Here is a 19,846-nt window from a genome sequence, read left to right on the forward strand (position 1 = left end):
CAAGAATTCCATGGAATTCAGTTAATTAACAAATAAGGAAGAACATATACAAGATTGTAGGGTATCCTTATCCCTACAAATATGTCAGCATATTTATCACTGTTTCCTGTCACCACATACAAAAAACATGTCTTTAATGCAGTTAGTTTAATTTACAAACTCAAAAATAACAATGTTTCACCTCTATTGACATTTCTAGGAGATATTTTTGCCTTTAAACATCACCATGTGGATCTGTGAGGCACATTACACATAACAGCTTGAGGCTTTTATCTGCCTAAACAACCAAATAATGGTGTTAGGAAAGTGTCTTTTCTGCTCCCAAGCATGTTCAGAAGCAAATTACACAAAGAAAAGGAGTGACCCAGTTCAGCAATGTAAATACATGTCACCTCACTGGCTTTCAAAGTGTGGCTGAAATAACATTCAGCTGCTGCAGCCTGCACTTCAGACAGCAAAGTCCATAAATATTCCCTGTGATTAGCAGGACCAGATAAAGAGGCAGAGTGCTGGTTTTGGCTGGGGTAGGGTTCTGACAGCCAGATCACTGCAGGGTGAACTGACAGAGGTCACTCCAAAGGCCAGGTTCTTATAGCTGAGGCTTTGCTAGGGAATCCCATGAGCTGTATTTCAGATGTCTGCATGGCTTCAAGCAGCAGGTCAGCAAGAGGCACTAAGGAAAGACTAATAACCTACAGTGAAATCAGCATCACCAGAGTGTGCAAACTAGTCCCAAAACCAGCCCAGAAATAATCTCCCTACATTTGCCTAAGAAAGCCACTCTGGGTATCTTCAATTTATTCCTAACAGAATATGCCTCACCTGTGCAAATTATTTTAAAAGGTTATTAAATCTGTATTAATTTAATTCATAAGGCCTTTTCCTTTAGCTGCACTAATGAGACAAAGATGACCTGCTTTTGCAGAGTTTGATGTGTTTCATGCTTCTTCTTTGAGAACAAGCACCACAATGCCTTTGAAAACATGAGCACATGAGACCTGCACATGAGTCTGAGGATCCAGCAGCCCTCACACTGTGAAACAGCTGGAAAGGACTTTTCAGTCCTCAAAACCTTTCCATTTCTCTACAGCTGTTTATAATGAGAGTAAAGGAACACATCTTTCCAATCCAGCCTGGATGATTAATTAACTGATGCAACAGCAATGCTGCAGCTGCATTTGCCAAGTTATCATCCTCAGGACCATAATTAACACAGAGGAAGGTCCAGTGGGAATCAGGCTTGAATGACATCAGTGGTAACAATTAAAAGCTTCTGAAGTTTTTACAGCACTTCAGAGCAGCCTCTTCTCTGAGCAACCCTTCAGTTCTGCCAAATGCCTCTTGGAGGCAGCTAAGGCTCAGTTTGTTTTCACTTGACTCCAGGATCATTCTGGCCAGCAGAAACCTCTGACCTAAGGTTTTGCTTCTGAAGTAACAGTGCCTTGATTATACTTCCCCTTTATCCCCATTTCTTTCATGTAAGCAGTGAAAGCACAAGAGGAAATGCACAACTGAAACAGGAATTGGGGCAGATTTCTCCCCTCAGCTTGCCTTTTGGATTTTATCCTGGTGAATTCTGCAGTTCAGGAGGCAAGAAGCCATAAAGCTGTCTGACTATACTTAGCCTTTCCCCAGTGCAGTTTTGGCTTTCTTCTGCCCTCTCTAAAACTTCATGGCTCCGAGCTGTGGATATTCACACCTCATGGCACAAAACCCAAGCACCAGACTGAAGCAGTTATAGTAACATACTGGATTTTATTATTTTTGTCTTATCTAGTGGAGATAGACATTTCCAGCCTTGATGCACTGACCCAGTGTGCAAGATCTCCCAATTCCTCCCAGAGACATCAGTCTACCCACAGACAGCAGCTCCTAATGAGGCAACACAGCTCTCTCTCCTCTGAAACAAATGCAAAGAGAGGACATCCTTGATCTTTTATTGCCTAAGTGTTTCTGGTGCAATGATCTACTTGCAGCTGACATTTGAAATTTGAAGCTGCCAATGGGATTTGAAGGTCATCCAAACACAGCTTTAAACCTGCTCTATTTTGCTCCCTAACGTAGCCCCCATGCAAATCTCTGGTTGTAAGTTATCCTTAGTAGGTTCTTTTCCTCCAAGCTGATCATCTGTTATATCAATTTGTGACGGGGTGGATGAAAGCAAAAATACTTTCACAGAGATTTTCCTAATTATGTCTCCATTTAAAGCAGTAAATGTGGAAAACTCAATTTTGTCTTTTAACTTACACTGTTCAAAGAAAAAATAAAATCTCTTTTTCCCTATAACCACATGACACTTTGATATAAATAGACCTACATCATTAAATGCTCTGGTTAAATATCTGTTGTATCTTTTCAGGAAAGTGTGTTAGAGATACTGTGACGTTCCCTAGGCTACTAAGTGGACTTACAAGAATTTGTATTTCTAATTCAGAAGTGTGGGTTTTTACACCTATCTACATTTGAGCAAAAAGGCTACCTATGTGTTTGGATTAAAAAAGTGACTACAGTCCCATGCAAAGGATCAGCCCACATCTGTATGACTTCAATCCTACTTAAGCCTGTTCAAAATGTCATTAACATTCTTCTTACACAAATAAGAGAACAGTACTCTGGGTTAGGTAATGGGAGACATGCTGAGTGTGCTGCACTAAAGGACAGAGAAGGAACAACACAGGATTACTGGGTTATGCTATCACCTGTGCTTTCTGCCCTCCTTGGACACCCCAGCCTCTTCTTATATATCATAGCATGGCCTGCACCTGCCCTCACAGATCATGGTAACCACTGGAACCTGGAATGCTGAGCCCCAGAGCAGGAGAGAAGCTGGAGCACTGAGGAAAGGCTGAGTTGGGCTGTACTTAGCAGTGGAGCACCACAGAACCAGGTCAGCTCTGACTGGCATCAGTGGCAAGACAGACAAAACTTCCAAACTGTGGTGCTCTGAATGCCATTAAACACACTCTCAATGACTTGCCATAAAGACCTATTTATTTTTAATTACGTACTTGCTTAGTAAAACACAAATTCAGGCTCACTTATCCCAAAAATCTAGTGATGCAAGCCACTTCACACAGCAAGCTCCAGTATGAATTTAAACCATGAGAGTAAATGTTGCCAGACAAGGCCTTGAGCCACCTCATCTGTGCCACATCCTCCACAGGCAATTCTGCTCACTGGACAGGCTTGACACTTCACACTCAAAGGAAAAGGCCAACTTACAGGTGACAACAGATGGCTGTGACAGGGAGAGGCCACGCTCAAAATGTGTTCCATGACTGCTGTCTCAAATTATTTTCATTCCCCAACCCACTGATTTCAAGGCATTTGCCATTACCCAGTCTGACAATACCATTTGTGATGGCACATGTAAGCCTCAGGAAAAGCCTGCTGACCAGATAGTTGACAATGGATTTCTCTAAGAGTAGCACAAGTGTCACCATGTTTTCTCACTGATTTTCTATGTGAACTACCTCTGGGATTCTCCACCTCCCATAATTTGCATTTCTTAGTATTTCTCCCACAGCAAATCTGAAAATCTTGGAAACACCAGGGAGGTGACTTTGCAGAGCAGCTTCTGCAATGTCCCTGAACATTTCTCAGAGCAGTTGAAAAGGGAAGTTGTTCTGCAGCTCCTGACCCCGCCATATGGTAGTGGTTAAACTCAGCCCTCAGATCATCTGCACAATAAGAGAAGCACCTGTGTCAAGTCAAGAATGGCTCTTTTGGACATCAGGAAAGGCAGAAAACCACTATGAGCAATCATTTTAATTATTAAAGAATCTGGTCACCAAATGAGGGAACATTGATTTAACAAAGTTACTTTACTGTATTGTGCAGTAAAATCATTAATCCTCAAAGCTCTGTAAAATGGACTAACACAGCTGTTTGTGAGCAGCTGTCTTCAGCAGGGAAACTAAAAGGCCAAGAGGAAAGAAAGTCACCAGGTGTTAGCTAAACTATGTGTTAACAAAATCCAGGTAGCATCTGACACTATATACATTTATAATCCTGCTGGTTTTCATTCTGTACAGCTATGCCACACATAGAGAAAATGTTCAGTGACAGACTGGACAGCACACTGGGCAGAAATTTGCAAGAATGCAATGAAGAAGGATAGAGGAATTCTGAAATTAATCTCAGGAGCTTGTCTAAAACCATACCAAAGGCATAACCACGGAATCAGCAGCTATACCCAAACTCCTATGGAGCCTGGGAAATAACAGCAATTCAGTCATGGTGACTGGGATTGCAGCTCAGTCTATTCACCAAAACACAGAGGTTTTGCTGGCAGTCGAGCCACTGTGACTTCCTTGAACTGTTCCCCAAACTAAATCCCAATTAAAGATGTCATGTGACATATGGCAAGTTACAATCACACCCCTGATGTGTAGACAGCAGCAACAGGAGGCTTTGATTCCTGCATACCTGGACTTCAGCAACAGAAATGGAGTTCACCCTCCTGTAATGGCACCATTCCCAGTCTCCTAATCAGACTCTGTCTTCAAGAAACCCCAATGGTCTACTTCTGGTTCTGTCAAAATACTCAGGGGGAAAACTTAGTAGAGGTAAAGCATTGTGAAAGTAATGTTCTGCATACAAGGAGACACAACTGAAACACAGCATCGAGCTCAAATGGTTCAGCCCAACTTAAAATGGAGAACAATACAAGATTCTCTGGAGTCAAGAGGTTGCAGACACAAGGCCATCCTTGCCTTGCTCCAGGAGTACAAAAAGCACTTATGGGCTGTTCATGTGACCCAGAGAAAAGCTGGACATCACAGTCATGGAAGGAGGAAATCTCACCAATAACAATGTTGTGGAATACACATTTTTGCCCAGAAGTGTGTTGACAGCCTCATTTTCAAGGGAAAAAAGATCCTGTTACACAAGGAGACTTGTCCACTGTATCTAATGCTACCCCCTGTACCCAGGACACAAAGTCAACACACAAGCCAACAGTGAATCAATCAACCACCTAATACCACTGTATTCACTGACTTTTGGTTTTGGAGCCATCCCTTCTGGAAAAGCTGGGGCAGAGGAACACAGCTCCTGGGGAGATACCTAGGGAATAACACACACCCTAAATGCAGCCTAAAACTACAGGCTCTGTCAGCACCAGCTCTGGAACACTTGCAGGTCCCAAGTGCCCTGCAGAGCATTACCAAGAGAGAAATATTTATTATCTGGTTTAACCAGGATAGAAACAAAACTGGAAATTATTTGTTTGATGTGCAGCAATTTAACCCAGGCATTCCAGGCACCTTCACACCAAACTGCCTCAGTGCTGAGAAAACACCAAGGCATTTCTCAGCAACCTGCATAGCAAACAGCCACCTGATTGACCCAGGGCAACCCTAATGTAACTTTGCTAATTCCACTGTGCTGACTTTAGAGCTGGATCTGTCCCCTAGATGCTGCATTGCTCCACTTCACACAGCTAATGTGTGAAGCTCTGCTCAGCTCCAGATGGCCAAACGTCAAAGAAATTGAAAAACAGCGATTGCCAAATCTCTGCTGGAAAAAAAAATATATATATACTTACAGAAGAAATCAAAGAGGGATCATGAATTCAGCATCTGAAAACCCAAAGCAATGTGCTGTCCTGTTTTGTAGCTCTAAGGTATTTACCTTGTAAAAGGTAATGAAAAGATGCAAAGGTCATGAAAACCTGCAATAAATCCCTACTTCTGGCTACTGAACAGCATCTCAGATCTCTTCATCCTGCTGACAGTGTTTATGTCCTCCAAGACAAAAAGCCACCCTGCTCTAGATTAGGGGTAAGACCTTCATGCCCTACTGGCACACGAGCAATTCCAAAGAAGTATTAAACCTAAATAACAACTATAATCAGATACTCCATGTTCTTTAGAAAAGATAAGGCATGACTACAAAGTGAACTATGCACTACACAAAAAAGGCGTTGCCTGTGGTTTAGTCAATGGGATAAAAGCATCTCTGTGCAATTTGGGGAGTTCCTCATGGTTTTAGCAGTTTTCCAGTATGCCAGGATGGCAAGAGAATTCATTGGAGCTACTCAGTTCAGTGCAGTGTTTAGCCTGGAAAGAGGAAAGGAGAGAGGGAGGAAGGGACAGCAATATTTTGATTAATATACAGAAATGGAACTCATTAAGAGTAGGATCAATTTCCAAGTTTTATACAACTTCTCTTCTCTGCACTAACCTACATCTGACATCAGTCATAACACTCCAGAAACAGCTTAAAGTAATTTTCACACCTTCCTTCTAGGACATCATGTCCTAGATCAGATAAAGCAGATTCTATATGAAATACAGATTTTACCTAGACTCCTGTAACTGCCAGGATGAATGATTCCCCAAAGATCACAATGCCCACTGTCATTCTTTCAAACAGGGGAATGCTTATTCAGCTACATGTATCTTATAAATCACTGTATACAATTAACATTACTTTAAACATGCCAAAGTATAACTATCTTCAATATCAGCTGAATTTTGTAATAACTATATATTCTTGAGGCTTTCGGTTCAGCTCATATATATAATGAATGTGCAAACCCCCCTTGCTCTGAAGTCTCCAAAACAGGGGTTCAGACTAAACACACCTGAACAAGACTGTATGTCCCTTGGCACAGAACCCTGTGTGGTAGCAGGGTGCTGGGTTTGGCTGGGGTGAAGTTCATTTCCTCATGGTATCTAGTAGGAGACCACGCTTTGGGTTCGGTCTGGGAGCAGTGCTGATAACAAAGAGATGTTTTCATTATTGCTGAGCAGTGCCCACACAGAGCCAAGGCCTTTTCTGCTCCTCACCCCACCAGTGAGCAGCCTGGGGGTGCAAGAGGAGCTGGGAGGGGACACAGCCAGGACAGCAGAGCCCATCATGTTCTGCACAGAAAACCAAGGGAAGAAGAAGGGAGGGGCAGATGTTTGGCGTGGTGGTGGGATCCTTCCCAAGCCACCACTGTGCAGGAGAGAGCCCTGCTCCCCTGGGGATGGCTGAACACCTGCCTGCCCAGGGGAAGCACTGAAAAATTCCTTGATTTGCTTTGCTTGTGTGTGTGGCTTTTGCTTTCCCTATTAAACTGTCTTTATCTCAGCCCACGAGTTTTCTCACTCTCTCTCTTCTGACTCTCTCCCCATCCCACTCGGAAGGCAGTGAGGGAGTGGCTGAGTGGGGATGAGCTGGGGTTAAACCACAGCAATTACAAACTGCTAATGGTGAAACACCTTCAAAAGGCTGTGTGCCTCGTCCTGCCTCCAGGCACCTGTCCCTACAACAGTCCTATGCTCAACACCTTCCTCTGCTTCATAACACACCAAAAATCTGACCGATTCTGGCACAAATCTGCAATTATTCTGCTGGCCTCCACATTTACGATTCCAGATTTACAGAACCAAAGAGAATACAACTTGTCTTCCAAGAGCTCCACCACCAAAAATTACTTTTTGCCAGTATATTCTTTGCCTATAAAATAAGCACTGTCATTTCTAAAGAGTCATTCAGGCAAGAAACAGGTCAGAAATCAAAGACATGCTGATTATTTTTTGTATCACTCAGGAAAGATCAAATTGCTGTGTCTGCCTCACCCTCTGATACTGCAGAATATGCCCAAATGTGAGCACAGTACTGCTGAACATTTTCAGAATGGGAAAATAACCATTTTAGAAAAGATTTTAACTTCCAGTTCCTAGTGGAAAATTAATTTGATACTAAACATTTGTGGTCCCAAGACCAACTCTTAAGAATAGACTGTTACAAAACCTATAAATACTGGTAGTAAACAATGTTGGACAGAATGAGAAGATGAATTAAAGATTTCCTACTGGATTATTCTGCATTACAGAAATTAAGGAGGGTGGGGCAGAAAATTAAATTTAATAGAGTCCAAAAACTATTTCAGTCCATGATGAATATTGTTTCTGGAATTCAATCTGGGCAAGAAACATCAATTTATGTTTTACTAAGGACTCCGCACTTTAAAGAAATTCTGAGTAGCCACAGTAACATGAACTATAAATGCAGCAGTGCTCTCCCATCGGGGTGCCAAAACATTATTTTTTATCATAGAATTTGGAAAAATCCCAGACAAACAACATTTGTTGCTGGAAATCAGAAAATGAGAACACACTAAGTAAACTGAGCTTTCCAGCCAGCATGAAGGAAGACAGATTCTGTCTACAACTGTTAAATTTGGAACTGTTAATAACAGCACTGGTGTTTAGCAGCAGCAGTGATTCCTGTGGACTTGATTTTCTCTTCCTGCTATTTTTTCTGTCTCCCCAATTTCATTTACATGAGGTATATTTTGTAAACACAAAAACTACTGTTATAGTCATGGAAACACTTTTGATCAGTTTTGCCTGCAGGTGTGGATGCCTTTAGACAAGTCAGAAATCCAAAGAACATAGTAATTAACCCATTCCCAGAGAGTTAACACAGGACATCTGTTGGCATATTTTCTAATCTCTTTACGTGCCTCAGCTGATGGGGTTTCCTCATTGCCCTAGGAAAACTCCTCATACTTCTTTCTGAAACAGCAACTTGCAGTGGAATGAAAGCATTAGCAGAAAAAAAAAATTAAGCATGTATTCAAATTCAAGAAGATCCTACTTTTAAGTAGACCCTGTAATTCAGGAGGATAGAAACACACCAGGGCTGGAGCTGTTGAGTCTCACTTAAGATCATCCCTTTGGTAGGAAACATGGAAACATGGCACCTAACTTAGTTTTATATTTTTCCCCCAAAAGTCATATGCTTGCACTCGTGTTCCCCACTCCCTTTCCAGGCCCTATGCTTGTGTGATACTGCTAGAGAAGCAGAACTTCATAAACCTAATTGCTTAAAAATAGGATCTGGCAGAGCACCAGCTCCTAGATCAGTCTGTGAAGCGTTCAGAGATTTTAGGCAGCAGAGTTTTTCCTCAGGCTATTACATTCCAACACTTCCCTCCACTCCCTTCAGAAAATCACTAAAATATTTGCAGCAATTCCAAGGACAGTTGCTTCAGCACACACTCCCCTTGACAGACTGCTAGGCTACTTGGGGGGCCCAAAAAATAAAGAAATAAAAACAAAAAGCTTTTTGACACCAGAGCACTTACAACTCCTTTCTGTAACTCCCTAAATGTTCTCTATTTCCATTTCTTTTAATCTTTTTTAGATTCAGGGCCATTCTGTCTACGACAGTTCTGCTTCTGTATTAGCTTGAAGAAGGATGTCCACACACACTCTCTTGCTTTAAATATGTTTAGTTTGCTCACCATTCTCAGGTGAGCTCTTCCACTCTCCACAGCTCGTGAGATCTCCTTCACCCACTGCTCTCATGGCTTCTCAGCCTCCAGAGGAAAGGGTAGGAAGCAAATTCAGTAAGGGTAGAAGGCTCAATCTTGACCTGCTTCCTTGGAAAACTGAGTCATAATCTAAGAGCAACATACAGATCTTGCTGGATCTGTAAATTTGGAGGAAAGGTTCAGCTATGGAAGCTGAGAATCATGGGAAAAACGTTTCCTTTAACTCCACTCATCTTTCAGGAAGAGAAATGGTGTGCAGCAGAGCATGAACCAATCTCCTCCCCTCCCTCCAATGGCTGCACAGGTGGTTTCAGTTTCTTTAGCTGCTTTCCACACAGCCTCCCACTGTGTCTGTGCCAGCACTGACCCTTGGCATGCACACAGCCACCAGCAGGACCTCTGCTGGGGTTACCCCTTCCCTGCACTGCCAGCCACTGCACCCCTTAGTTCTGCCTGGCTGCCCCTGACCTACCCCCTCCTCTTCCAGCCATTCCCTTGGGCAGCAGCACCAACAACCTGCACTAAAAATACCTCCTGAGCATCATAAATAGCAAGATGGCAGGATTCTTAATCCCCCTCCAGGCACGTAGTCTTTTTGCTTTTGATAAATATGGAGTGGCAACAATGGACAGAGAATAAAATGCATCTTACAGTACTGGTCTGCTTGGCCTGTGCCTTGCAGAAAGGAAAAATGAGGACTCCCGGTATGCACAAATGCTGTCAGCAGAGGACAAGAGAAAAAGGGGAAGATTGCTATTACAAGAAGTCACAAAGTCTCCCAAATCTAAATTTCAGACATTTTTAACTCAATAGGATTTATAGGCCAAACCACAAGACCAGTGTCCCTAAAGCAAACCTCAGATGTGCAGAGCACCTGCGTCAAGCAGGGAGCCAGTCAGCAGGAAAGCTCAAAGGAAGGGAAAGGTTGGCTCTTGCCCTGCTGAACTTTTGTACCACCACAAGCTGTACAGAACAAGCCAAATGCACAGTGCCAGGCCAGCCTGGCAGAAGGAAGAACAAGATCCAGCCCTTTCATGCCACTTGACTCCTGAAACACTTAAGCAAATGATACATGAACCTCTCTACACCCCTGCCAGACAGATTTGAAAAACCCCTGCACTTCCTAAAGACTGAGGTCGTGCTGTATCTGGAAATTAAAAATATGTTAAAGAACCTAAAATCAACTGTCATTTGAGTTTAAGGTTTCAGCCATTTTCCTTATGGAATCTATTGGGGTAGAAATTCAAACGTTCCAAAAAAAGCCTGCAAGATTTGTTGACACCTGTAATTCCAACTATTCAAAAGTCCCGGCATACAATAAAAAATGCTAGATGGCTTTTTTTGGGTTTTTTAGATTCTCCTACAAGTTTTATAAAAATGAGGCTAGAAAACTTTGCCCTTTCCAGCTGCAGCTCTAAAGCAAGGGCATCAAAAGTGCTGTTTCCTGCATAAACATGTAGGAAAATATTTACTATGTTGCAAGCATGAAAACAAATATGGTATCACTGTGGCCACTATAATACAGTCACAGACACTAGCAATTAAAACAATTTCAATGGCATTTTCAGAAAGATAGAAATAAATTTTATTGCAAATTAATCAAATAATATATTAACATAATTGGTTAACCAGTACTTTTTTCTTTGAACATAAAACTTCAAATGTGCACTGCACATCTAAGTACACAAAACAGTTTTGTCATTCATCCCAAATATCAAAACATCTGGCAACAGAAAATAGGAAAAAGTATTTACAGACATTTTTGGACAGAGGGTACTTCAGGTCAAGTCTGAAAGCATCCTTAAGCTGCAATCATCAAAATCTTTTATCAGTGAGTTTGGATTTAGGTAGTGTTACTAAGAGAGAAATATAACATAGGCTTTTTATAGCAGCTGCCAATTCAACAATGATCAAAGTTTTATTATTCTTCCTTAGATCAAAGTCTGGACTGAATAATTTTGGGATTATCTTCAGCTCATAAAGTAGAATAAACAGTTTTGGATAACCACATTATTATATAACAATCCAGTCTTCTTGCAATAACTTTTGCTCTTATTTACATATGCCACAAGTTTTTAATGGATTGGATTGTCATTTAATTATTTTATTGGCTTATGAGAACAATAAAAGAGAAATTTATTCAGCAGCAGCAGAAGGCCATAGAAACATTCAAATGGTGTCTTGTGCATCTACATTCATATGCAGAGGACATTCATGAGAAGAGGTGAAACTAAGATTAGGAAAGTAACTGGGCATACTTCCAGTGAGAGGAATTAGGTTTTACACCTCTGCTCATTATAAACCACTCAAGACATCTGGAGATCTTCTCTTGTGGGACAGAGGCATTCACACAACCTTGGCACAGCCTGTCCACACCTGCCCACTCCCTTCCAGCTGGGATAAGGAATGTCCTAGGTAGAGGAAATCAGGATATTCACATTGTGTTGGCTTTCATTAGCAGGCATAAAATACTGCTACATGGATAATACTCAGCACAATTCTTTTTGCAACTAAACTTAATTGTAAAGGTGCTTAGATTTGAGTTTCACTCAAGTGTGCTTTCAGTCAAGAAGAAGAATGGTTTTCATTCTGAGAAAGCCATTGATTTCCACACTGTCTGACCACAGGCTCAACTGTGTTCCTGTTCCACTGAACAAGGTGTTTACTGTTATCTTCAGTGACACAGCCAGTCCTAAATTAATCTCTTCTTTTACACCCTAACTCAATGAAAGTCATTAATCTTTCACAGTGTTTCTGATAGTCAGCTCTCCCACAGGTGTTGATTAAGAGAAGTGGCATCCCAGGACACCAGAGAGAGCCATTACTTCGGCATAAACTGTTTTACAGGTTCTGTAAGCAGGGCCAAGAGTTAGAGCTGGAACATCTTTTTCAGACTTCTTGTTATTACAGGCTCTTAGCTATGTTTCTTTATCATTAACTAGGTTTCAGCTCTTATATAACCTGGTTGTCTCCCAGACTTTCTAATGCCAAAAATAAACTGAAAGCTTTCATCACAAGTTAAAAGGAAACTGTAATTTGAACAGCAGTTTTGCTGACTTCTCTGTTGATCAAAGATGCCTCATACGAGCCTGATGTAATAGAAACAAAATCAGATTTTTAATAACAGTAATTAAAGCAGAATCCTCTCATTGAGTGAAATCTCACAGTCCTTACTTGTATAAGACTTATGCTGGAGGAATAGATGAAATGAGAGCCCACTTATTAAGCTGAGGTACCAGTTACAGCAAAGGGAATGACAACTACTAAAAAAATGATGCATAAACTGCTTAAGCTTCACACTTTTTATTAAGATGTGTCCATCTCTATGACATCACATGACATGTTTTGCCATTCCAGAAACAGAATAAAATATTAGTAAGGAAACAGTAAACCAGAACATCTTATCATGCCCTTCCTGTAGAACCCTCTGTGCTAAGACCACCCCTCTGACTGACCTCCAAAAGGATCATTTCTTAGTGCCATGGCAATAAGTTATCAGGAAAAAAGTCTGTAAAAAAATAGAAAAAAACACTGCTGCCTTCATCAATGAACAGTATCACGTACTGCAGTCGTCAGCATGCTCCAAAGGGAGATAAGCACAGGTCTAAAGGCTTCAGGGAGTCTGAACCTCACAATTTGCTGGCTGGCTTGGACTGGTTTTCTTGTACCAGCCTCTCAGATGAAACTGCAAATACACCACAGGGGATAAAAATACCTTTTTCCTCACCTTTGAGAACATCATCTTCTCGATGTTCCCTATTTCACACTTCTGTTCAGAGTGCCCTCAGTCACAGCTGCACAGGGCAGGCATCTCTGCCATGGACCTCTCCCTGCAATCCTACCAGCCCAGCAGGAAAATGCCAGCAGCCTCCTCTCTGGAGGCAGAGGGCATACTGGTGCCACAAAACACTCTGGCTCTTCACACTTTTTCACACACCAGTCTTTTTCACAATTATGAGGCCAGATCCTCATTCCACTTCAAAACGTGGCATTCAGAGGAGCAGAGTAATAGTTTTCAAAATTAAGTGCATATAATCTTTTCTATCCATGAAGAAATAACTCCAAGGATATGTTAAGCTGGCCACAATAAACTTTGCAGCAGCACAGAATCCATCACAGGCTGCAGAACCCACACAAGAACTTGGGTGGGTAGTCAGAGGTAGCTCCTATTCAGCTATCCCTACAACTCTGCACTTTAACTCAAATATGTGCACGTGAACAGAGGGCACTGCACTGTGGATGTGGCTGCATTTCATCAGTTACAGGGAGCAAAATGATTCACCCAAGCCCTAATTCTGGATTAAATTCTGCACTGCAAACAGAAAAAGAAGGATGTAAAATAACCCCATCACACCAGTGTACCTTGCTGAAGCCTGGCTGGCCCAACCTTGTTTACAAACTAAGGACCTCTCTCCACAATATATGGGACTCTTATTTGGCTGTGGGCTTCTGAACATTTATTTATTTCTGAAAACATGATATAATAAAGGCTGAGCATTTAAAAAAATGCATGTCTCACAGTTTTTCTCTGCTATTGCTGTATCATGTTTAGGAGTTTTCTTTAGGTTTTAATGAAGAACACCTAATTATAAAGATATGTTTCCCTAAACAGTATGTGGTAAAAAAATTTAAGGCTACTTGCTGGTAACAGAACTCACAGGCAAAAGTCTGCTTTCCACAGTGTGACTCTGTCTTAGCACTGCAAAACTAAGAAATACTACACCAGTCACATGAACTAACCATGTGTGGCTTTCATCTTCAATTACTAACAGATTAGATTAACAAATAATCTGAAATATTCAATTCAAACCTATTAAAAGAAAAAATAGAAATCCCCATCTTGTTTCCAGAGACTGTGAAACACATGAGGTTCTGATGTTCTTCACTAAAAGCAATTCTGCTGCTTTTCCTTCCATAACCTGATGCTTATTTTCCTTCTTTGCAATTCCTTTCAAAACCATGCATCTAAAATAGACTCTACCTCATTGTCCCAGTTTCCTCTTGTTGTTGCCATTAGTCTATGTAACTTTTTCCATGCATTCAGGACTAATTTTCATTAATCTCAAAGCACAGACTAAGCTTTGTTGAGGGAGAAAAAAATGGGACAAGGCATCAAACCTTAAAAATAGCTTAAAAGAGATACTGCTGTTTAAATCAGATACCTCTGTAAAATATTCTTCTTTGCCACTGAAACAAAAGCTCTACCAGGCCTAAAGATTCAGGTGCAGCTACTGGTTCTCATGTACAGGCACACACTGCTTTCAGTGATTTGACAATCCAGGTGCTGATTCTGAGCTACTCAAGCCATTAAATTGAGGTTCAGACCCTAAAATGAGTAGTGAAAAAAGCACAGATCATTACATGTGCTTAGAAGAAATAAACAGAAAGCACAGACAGGATTAAATAACAGTGCAAAATCAGCACAGAAGAAATTCAGAGCAAAAGCTGAGAAGAGAAAAGCTCTCAGAGGCAGTTCCAAATCCTGCCCTGCACAGGTATTCCCAGTGGAAAACAGCTGTGCTGGCAGGACTGCACACACAGCCTGCCTCAGGTAGGGCTGCAGAGCCCCAGAGCCTGCCAAGAACACTTTCCTTCAGGCTATGGAGCCTTGTAGCAGGGAAAATGGGGACAAACACCAGGACTGGAAGCATTGAAACTAAAATATTTAACTACCATAAGTATGCTAAAATTGCCAGCTTCTGAAATGAAGGAAATGTCCAGCCAGCTCACACTGCCCCACTCTCCAAGTCACTCAGCCTGAGAGTGATTGGTAACAGCCATGAAATAGTCACATCACGAATTAGGGACATCGTGACATGCCTGAAAGAAATACCTCTGACAACAAGTAGAAAAACACAGCACCAGATTTCAGAAAAGGACACAGCAGCCACCTCTTCAATGGCTGGTTCCTTTAGATAAGAGAAATATTACCCTGAAAATCACAGACTGTAATAAAACATTGACCAGCAGCAAGTTTTTAAATCACTCAGCATAGACTTCAATCAAAACCACGCTGCCAGCAACAGCAGCCATGTCTACAGCCATCTGAGAAAATTTGGAAAAGAAAAATAAATACACTTAATGGCAAGAACTCAAGGTTTAGTATGCAAATTTATCATTGAAAAATTGATGACTTCTTCACACAGAAGTTCCCAACTGTGAAATAGATCAAAGAAATGTGTGGTGTCCAGGAAGAAAGAATTGCTACCAGAGCATAACATAATGAGTAGAAGTTTCTCATCTGCTGCTAGAACTCTATTATCAACTTGTGTAAAAACAAATGAGGAGCCTGAGAAGAGGCCCAGAAGGCAGAAATTCCCCTGTTCTGACCTGACCCTCAGTCTCACAAAAAAAATAAATAAAAGCCCAGGACTTGTCTCACCTGTAAAATGAGGACACTCTCTCACTACTGTCACAGTGATTTATTTGTCTGAAATGAGAGTCTTTGATCTACATTTGTTAAAAGATCATATAGGAAAAGACAAGGATTGTAGTATAAAATAAATTCTTAAACTAAACAACTCCACTTTGACCATTGAGCGGGCTAAAAACTGCACCTGCCTTCTCTACAATACCCACATTAGCAGCATCAGGGTGGCACACTCCAACTTGTTAAAACTGCACAGCAAAAATATTTCTTCAACACTAGCTTCTGTCAAAATTCAGTTACTTTTTCACAAAAAAACCCCCACACCATTCTTGATAAACTTTGTATTTCACACGTCTTTGTTTTCTGGAAATAGTTGCTACTGGACTAAGAGCATCTCCTGCTAATTCTTTCAACATTTAGGGAAAAAATTAGCAAAGATCTTTGTATTTGATCACACCAAACACTCCCATTTGTGCCTGCTTGCTCTAGCATAACTGAAGATTATAATAGTTAAAAATAGTCATTTTTCCATTAACTTAGACCTTGATGATAACAACTAGTTTTGACAGTTTTTAAGCAGTGTGAGATAACATGCACAAGTAGGTCACAGTTATACTTGGCTTTAGAAAAATGTCTTTCATCCAGGGAATTTACAGCTCTTTGCAAACAAGCCCTTAGGTAAGCAACAATCTATAAGGCTTACTCCAACACCCAAATTCACTCATGTATGAGTCCTAACAGCAACTACTTAACAACAGCTGAAAGTAGAATATTAAGCCTTTTGCAAACTGCAAAACTAAAAAGCCTGAGTGACGTCAATGGCAGCTCTCCACTGATCCCAACAGGCTGCAGAGCAGGACATGAAAGTGCCCTGGGAAGGACTCCAACTTGACAGGGAAGAGAAAAGTGATTTTTCAAAGTTTGTTTCAGCTCCTAGTTCAGTCACAAGATTTCCAAATTGATTATTTGTTCATGCTTCTGGGAATACTTGTCTGTGCTGCTTCATCTGGCATTTGGTCAACACATCTGCTAAAGCCATACTACCAGGAAAGTGGTGGAAGAATGTTAGAGACCTTCCATTTACATAACAGCAGGAGCTGAGAGACTGCAGGTGTGAAGGACTGCAACAACAAGGTCTGTGAAGAGTGGAAGGAAAAAAGAAAGGTTTCATAAAATTCATCCTAAGGCATAGGTGAGACATTAATCCTCACAGCAGCCCCTCTGAAAAACTTAGTTACCATTATTTCCATTGTACAAGTAGGGAAGCATAAAACTATTTAATCCAGAGTTCTATTTAAGGCAAAATTACATTAATTTGTATTATTAGTTATAATTTATGTATTGATTTATAATGTGTCAGAATTTCAGTGACTATATGGGTAGTTTTGGTTAAATAACAATGAGGAACTAGAGCAGGAGAGTTAAAAGGAATGGTCCAAAAGTCACGAGGTACTGCTGGATTTCTGGAGTTTCTTCTGTCATCTGTTGCAGTCAGTTCACTACACCATGCTGCCTCCTGGAGCAAAAGGGATGAATAGAGAGCTGCACAGATTGAACACTGGTAATACTGTGAGGTTTGTACTACCCCTTGAACAGCCTCTGCAGTTCAGTAAGAAAAATGTCACAGGTTAATGTTTAACCCTTTTGCTATGCTAGTTATGCTTGGTATATAATCAACAAGCAGACAGCTCCAAGTGCTTGATGCATTCAGAATAATAATGATCACCTCTGGACATCTAACACCACATAAAATATTAACAATCAATATTCGCTGAGCTTGCAGACCATAATGATAGCGTGCCTTTAATGTGACTGCATATGCATGAGGTAATCTTCATGAAGCACAGGGTCCCTGTCTGGCATTTAAACAAAGCCCTAACCCCATAAACACTCACTTCTTACTTGTGCTACATTCTCCTGAGTAACCTCATGAAGACCTGTCATACCATTTAAGTGTGTAAAAGTAAATTCTATGTTGACTTTTAACAGCAGTAGTGTTTAAAATTATTAATAATGACAATGGGCTATAATGTTTCACACACAAACAGCCTTTAGTAGCACTGACTAAATCAATTTATTTACCCAGACTCACATATTTTCCACATAAATCTACTTGTTTAACTTTAAAAGGATTTATTGATAGAAATTAATATCTTCATCTGTTTCATGAATCTTATTCACTACTTCCCTAAAGACCTATGGACTGTCTTACTCGCTCTCTCTCTCTCTCCAATTAATTACTTTGAAAAAACGAGATGACATGAGAGGGACTGAGAAAGAATTCACTTTCCTTCTCCAGGCAGCTCTCCAGTAGAATTCCTCTCTCTCTCTCTCCAATTAATTATTTTTAAAAAAACGAGATGACATGAGAGGGACTGAGAAAGAATTCACTTTCCTTCTCCAGGCAGCTCTCCAGTAGAATTAAGCAGGCATCAAACATCATGTGTTGTGCAGCTGAATGGGAAAGAGGGACAGTTGGGGGAGGAAAGGGAAACATGGCCAGTGGAAACGTTCCCTGGCTTCCCATTCTGTATGGTTCAGTTTTTGTGAGTCATCTGCAAAGTGAAACTGCAACGTTTTTATGTCACTTTTTCAAATCCAGGTACCCCTCCAATAACAAATCTGCTCCAGGTTATAAAGCTTTGCTGGGTGTTCCCCACAAGTACTAATGCAGCCTTAGCACAGCACTGATGCTCACATACTGTGTTCTTCCAGAAATGGATTCTTTGGAGACCAATATACTCCATTTCTCCCTAAAGCAAGAAATCTACTGTTCCATGAAGAATTAAGCCACTCTAACACCATTTATTATTTATATCTAAAATGGGTGTGATGCTTTAGGAGTATGGTCATAGCCACAAAGTGCCGACAACCTTTTAGGAGTCACACGATGTCTTCAACGTGCATGAAGCTCCTTTGGATGTCAACAACAATCCAAGCAGATGAAAGAACTGGTCCATGCTGAGCAGTATTCATGAAGATGCAGAGAGATCAAAGTAGGAACAAACAAGATGCATCCTTACATTCAGGGGTTTGTCAATTTGCAATATGTAATCTTTATAAAGTATTTGTTTCAAGTCAGAGATAGCCAGGGAGTGGTTTCACTTGTCATTATTGTGCAGATAATTGTCTGTCTTCAGGAGATGCTTACAAGTATTTCTGCTTTGTTATGACAACATTCAGAAAATGCTTAACTTTATGTCTCCAGTCCTTTAATTTGTACTAACTATAATAAAAACCCTAAAGCATCAGTCTTTGTGCCACACCTGTTCCAGTTTCTCCTATTGGAAGCATAACTTTGGGACAAGATGAGATCTGCAATCAATGAGGCTGATCAGTTCATCTCCAGCCCAGATTGGGCAAACACACAGCCAGAGTTTACACACAAATGCACGCAAATGACAAAGGCTATTCAAGTTTAAGCCATAATTTTAAAAAATCCAAATCTGAAGTAAAACTCAAAACGTTCATTTCCAGCCAGATGCAAACGTCCATCAGAGGTACAAACCGACGATCGGATTTACCACCACACCCTACCAGGAGCACTTGCGTTCCCAATGACAGGATAAGCCGGATGCCTCCCTGCGCTCATCAGACACCCAGTTCAATCCGCTACCGCTCCCTGAGCAGCAGCACCCGCCCAGTCCGACCCTACCCGAACCTCACCACCACGCTCCTTTCTCTGCATACATCCGTACATCCCACCGCCACTGAACGCGTACCGCGCTTCCCCGTGCCCCTACAGCCGCCCCGAGGGGGCCGGGGCAGGCGCACCGGGATCGCCCGGCAGGTGCGGCGGAGGATGCTCTGCGGCGCCCAGCCCCGCTGCAGCCCGCGCCGGAGCCCCCCGCACGGCCCGGCTGCAGAACGGTACCGGGCAGCCGGGGGATCATCCCCTGCCCGCCCCCTGCCCCGAAATCGCCGGCGCAGCCTCGGGGAGCGGCGCACCGCAGCGCGGCCGGGCGGCAAGGTCAGCGCGGCTCCGCCGCCCGCGGGGACGCGAGCCCGGCGCTGCCCGGCGCGGCAGAGAACCCACCTCTGGCAGACATGGCTCAGGCTGGGGCTCGGCAGCCGCGGAGCTGCTGCTGCTGCTGCCGCTGCTGTGCTGCTGTGCTGCTGCTGCTGCGGCGGCGGCAGCGCACGGCCCGCACCGCGCTGCGCCCTCCGCGCCGCGGCGGCCGATGCGGGGGGCGGCGGCCGAT

The 19,846-nt window shown here is 42.0% G+C and overlaps 1 protein-coding gene across 1 annotated transcript in view; it reads right to left on the minus strand.

Annotated features, from left to right (window-relative positions):
• ABLIM1 (actin binding LIM protein 1) overlaps positions 1–19,840 on the minus strand; it is a 185,611-nt gene extending 165,771 nt beyond the window's left edge. The window contains exon 1 of the mRNA XM_039709090.1: positions 19,681–19,840. Coding sequence (XP_039565024.1) covers positions 19,681–19,693 — 13 coding nt within the window. The 5' untranslated portion in view covers positions 19,694–19,840. The remainder of the gene's footprint in view (positions 1–19,680) is intronic.
• Between the last annotated feature and the right edge of the window lie 6 nt (positions 19,841–19,846).

The sequence above is a fragment of the Passer montanus genome, unplaced genomic scaffold (genome assembly GCF_014805655.1).
Source record: "Passer montanus isolate IOZ18808 unplaced genomic scaffold, ASM1480565v1 scaffold21, whole genome shotgun sequence".
NCBI classification, from domain to species: Eukaryota; Metazoa; Chordata; class Aves; order Passeriformes; family Passeridae; genus Passer; species Passer montanus.